The 3445-nt window shown below is 37.3% G+C and overlaps 1 protein-coding gene and 1 non-coding gene across 2 annotated transcripts; one reads left to right on the top strand and one right to left on the bottom strand.

Annotated features, from left to right (window-relative positions):
• Nucleotides 1-472: 472 nt before the first annotated feature.
• LOC139901180 (uncharacterized) lies at nt 473-2856 on the bottom strand. The gene is made up of 3 exons (XM_071883913.1): nt 2746-2856; nt 2295-2643; nt 473-1599 (listed from the first exon to the last, which is right to left on the bottom strand). The coding sequence occupies exons 1-3, from the start codon at nt 2854-2856 to the stop codon at nt 473-475; spliced, it is 1587 nt and encodes a 528-aa protein (XP_071740014.1).
• On the top strand, nt 2291-2397 carry LOC139903118 (small nucleolar RNA R71). The gene has a single exon (XR_011777962.1). It is a non-coding gene; the product is annotated as a small nucleolar RNA R71 (small nucleolar RNA).
• Nucleotides 2857-3445: the final 589 nt, after the last annotated feature.

Raw genomic sequence — 3445 nt, 5'->3', positions numbered from 1 at the left:
TACGAGCTTGGGTGGGTTTAACCACCTTATCAACAACATTTTCCACAATTGGGTCCAAAATGACCTTTTTACCAATAACCCCCCCTACATTTAGGTCCAAATTTACTGTCTTGATCATGGTTGGGTTACTTAAAGCATTTTCACAAAGTTTCCCATCAATAATACATTCACAAGCATTTTCAAAATCGTTTTTATCACAAGACTTCATAAATATTTCAAACTCTCTATCAACATCAAAATCATCAATTTTATCAAATTGGTCAACATCCGAAGTGTCAAGCGCCAATAAAGCTTTAAAGTCATTTTCTTCACACGAATTCATGACCTCGATTTGACTAAAAGACTCAATATTTGACAAATTTTATTTATTATCAACTTCACGCACATAAAAATCAAGTCTTTCATCTTTCACCCCGATACTTAGTTTGTTTTGTTGCACAAAAATAATTATATCAGCGGTGTTTAGAAAAGGTCATCCCAAAATTGTTGGGACATGTTCATCCTCGAGCATTTCGAGGATCACAAAATCGACCGGAAAGGTCAATTTACCAACTTTGACCATAAGGTCTTCGGCTATGCCAATTGGTGTATCAAACATTTGGTTTCCTGTTTTCAAAACCATCCTGGTCAGTTTTAGTTCCCCAAGATTTAACTTTTTATAAATTGAATATGGCATAAGATTTACACTAGCCCCCAAGTCGACAAGTGCATCATACATTTCCGACCCGCCCATATTGCATGGGATTACAAAACAACCCTGATCACCCAATTTGGGAGGCATCTTTTGCTTTTGAAAGATAGCTGAACATTCCTCTACGAGAAATTTAGCTGACACCTCTTCATATTTGTCTTTTAAAGATAAAAGATTTTTAATGAACTTCCCATAATTAGGCATGCCCTTAAGCACTTGGATGAGCGGCATGTTGACATGAACTTGTTTCATCATTTCTATGAAGTCCCTTCGTTGAGTTTCAACTTTTTCCTTCCTCAAAGCTTTTGGATATTGAATCGGCTCCATGTACTTTCCCAAAGGTGCTTCTTCATTCTTTTTACCCTTAACCCTTCGTGGTGCATCCTTTTCAACCTTTGCTTCTTGTGAATCTCCATTAATACTTAATTCATTCTTAACGGTTTGCGTAGTAGGTGTGATAGGGCTTGGTGTTTGGGTTGGGGATGTTTGGATTTGTGGTTCTTCATAAGTTAAACCGCTTCTTGTTGAAATGGCATTGACAAACTCAATTTGGTTGACATTTTCAATAGGGATAGCTCTTGTGTTGTTTTGGTTTTGTTGGTTTTGGTTCTTGGTGTAATTGTTGTTGGGGTTAATTTGTGTGTTGGAAGGTAAAGTTCCTTGTGGTCTTTCGGCAACTTGATTTGAAAGTCTTCCAATAACACTTTCAAGGTTTTGGAATGAAGCTTGTTGGTTTCGTATTTGTTGATTTAAGAGCTCGTTCTCTTTCATTAAGAAAGCTTCGGTTGATACTACCTTCTTGATGTAGTTTTGCATGATTTCTTCCAAACTCTTTGAAGGTTGGGATTGTTGAATGTTTTGTTGAGGTGGTTGATTGTAACCTTTGTTATTTTGTGGTTGACTATAACCTTGGTTGGTTTGATAATTCGAATTGGCTTGGTTGTTATAAGGTTGGTTGTTGTAAGGTTGGTTGTTGTAAGGTTGGTTGTTGTAAGGTTGTTGGTTTTGGTATTGAAAGTTGTTGTTTAGGTTTTGGTTATAGTTATTGTATCCTTGATTTCGGTTTTGGTTCGTGAATCCGAGTGGTGTATTGATTTGGTTGTTGAATGACACTTGTTTTTGATTAGGATTATAGTAGCTTTGGTTCGATGTTCCTCCCCGTTGGTAGCTTTGATTACTCACGTAGTTCACATGATCATCCGAATTCATGGGAATATCATCTAGATCAACATGATTGCATTGAGTAATTTGAGGACAATTCTTAGTGAGGTGTGGACCCTTGCATCATTGACAACCTATTTGCATTGCAACTACCGTTTGTTGAATCTTCTTCAATTCTTTCCCAAATGTTTGAAATTGATTGTTCAAGTTTGCAAGCGTCACTTGCCCATTATCACTTCGACTTGTGCTACACTTTTCCTTGTCAAATCTCGTGGTGAAGGTGCCCATTCATATGTGTTGACCGAGATGTCTTCTAATAGAATTTTGGCCGCATTTGGTGATTTATACATAAATACCCCACCGGATGAAGAATCAAGATATTGCTTCGTCAAAGCATTAGTACCCCGGTAAAATGTATTGATATACTCCTTCTTCGTCAAACCATGCGGTGGGTAAGCTCTTAGTAGCTTCTTGAATCGTACCCACGCATCATACAAACTCTCATCACCCCATTGGGTGAACCCATTAATCTCCATTCTAAGTCGCTCTACTTTTGACGGTGGAAAGAAGTGATTGATAAACTCATTTGTTAATTCTTGAAAAGTTCTTATGGAATCGGATGGTAAACTTCGCATCCAAGCTTTTGCGTCTCCTTGAAGTGTGAAGGGGAATGCCCTTAACTTAAAAGCGTCATCGGTGACATTTTTAGTTTTGTAAATATCACAAAGATCATTAAAGTGTTGGATGAGTTTGAACGGATTTTCATCTATCAATCCATGAAAGTATGTATCCTTGATCAACGTGAAAAAGTTACCCTCAATCTTTTAATTATCCGCTTCGATTGGTGGTTTAGTAATAGCCGGTGCTATCATTGTTGGTGCAACTAATCTAACGTTCCACATCGGTGTATCGTTTGGATCATTCAATAACTCTTGATTAACTGGTGGACCATGGTTGATTGGATTACCCTCTTCATCGTGAATCGGATTACCGTTTGGATCCATGTTGTCTAAACAAAATGGCAAAGCTTCGAAATTCTTCCTTAATACCCTTTCTTCTCTACGATTATAAACCCTGTGCACGTGTCTTTCCGGATCGGAGAATGGATGTGTTAACTCTTGATCCTTGTGAGACCTTGTTTTCATACACCAAAGGCACCTATCCTTCAATAACAACACAAACACAAGCGGTTTTCCAAACAAAAATAATATATAAAATGCGAAAAGTAACTTCCGTAAGGGTAAATCCCTACAAAAGGATCGAACAATTAAAAGTTTAAACCAAATAACCAACTAGGCTAACCGCTCCTCGGCAGTGGTGCCAAGAAAGTATGATGTGTCGTGTGCAACATATTTCTTTTACCCTCAAAACTTATGTATGATTTAAACACTAAAAATAAGCACACACAACTAACGAGCACTTAGAACCCGGTTATTATAGAACTTTAATGAAAGTATTCTTATCAAGTTCGTCCCAAGAGAGCGGTGTAAGTCAGAAATTTGAAACTATCAATTGTCCTAGGGTTTGTTTGATTGGGGGGTTTCGATTGATATTAATTAACAACTAAAACTTGCACAATTAAACAAACCTAAA

The sequence above is a fragment of the Rutidosis leptorrhynchoides genome, chromosome 3, assembly GCF_046630445.1.
Source record: "Rutidosis leptorrhynchoides isolate AG116_Rl617_1_P2 chromosome 3, CSIRO_AGI_Rlap_v1, whole genome shotgun sequence".
NCBI lineage: Eukaryota > Viridiplantae > Streptophyta > Magnoliopsida > Asterales > Asteraceae > Rutidosis > Rutidosis leptorrhynchoides.
This window is presented reverse-complemented; position numbering and strand designations above follow the sequence as displayed.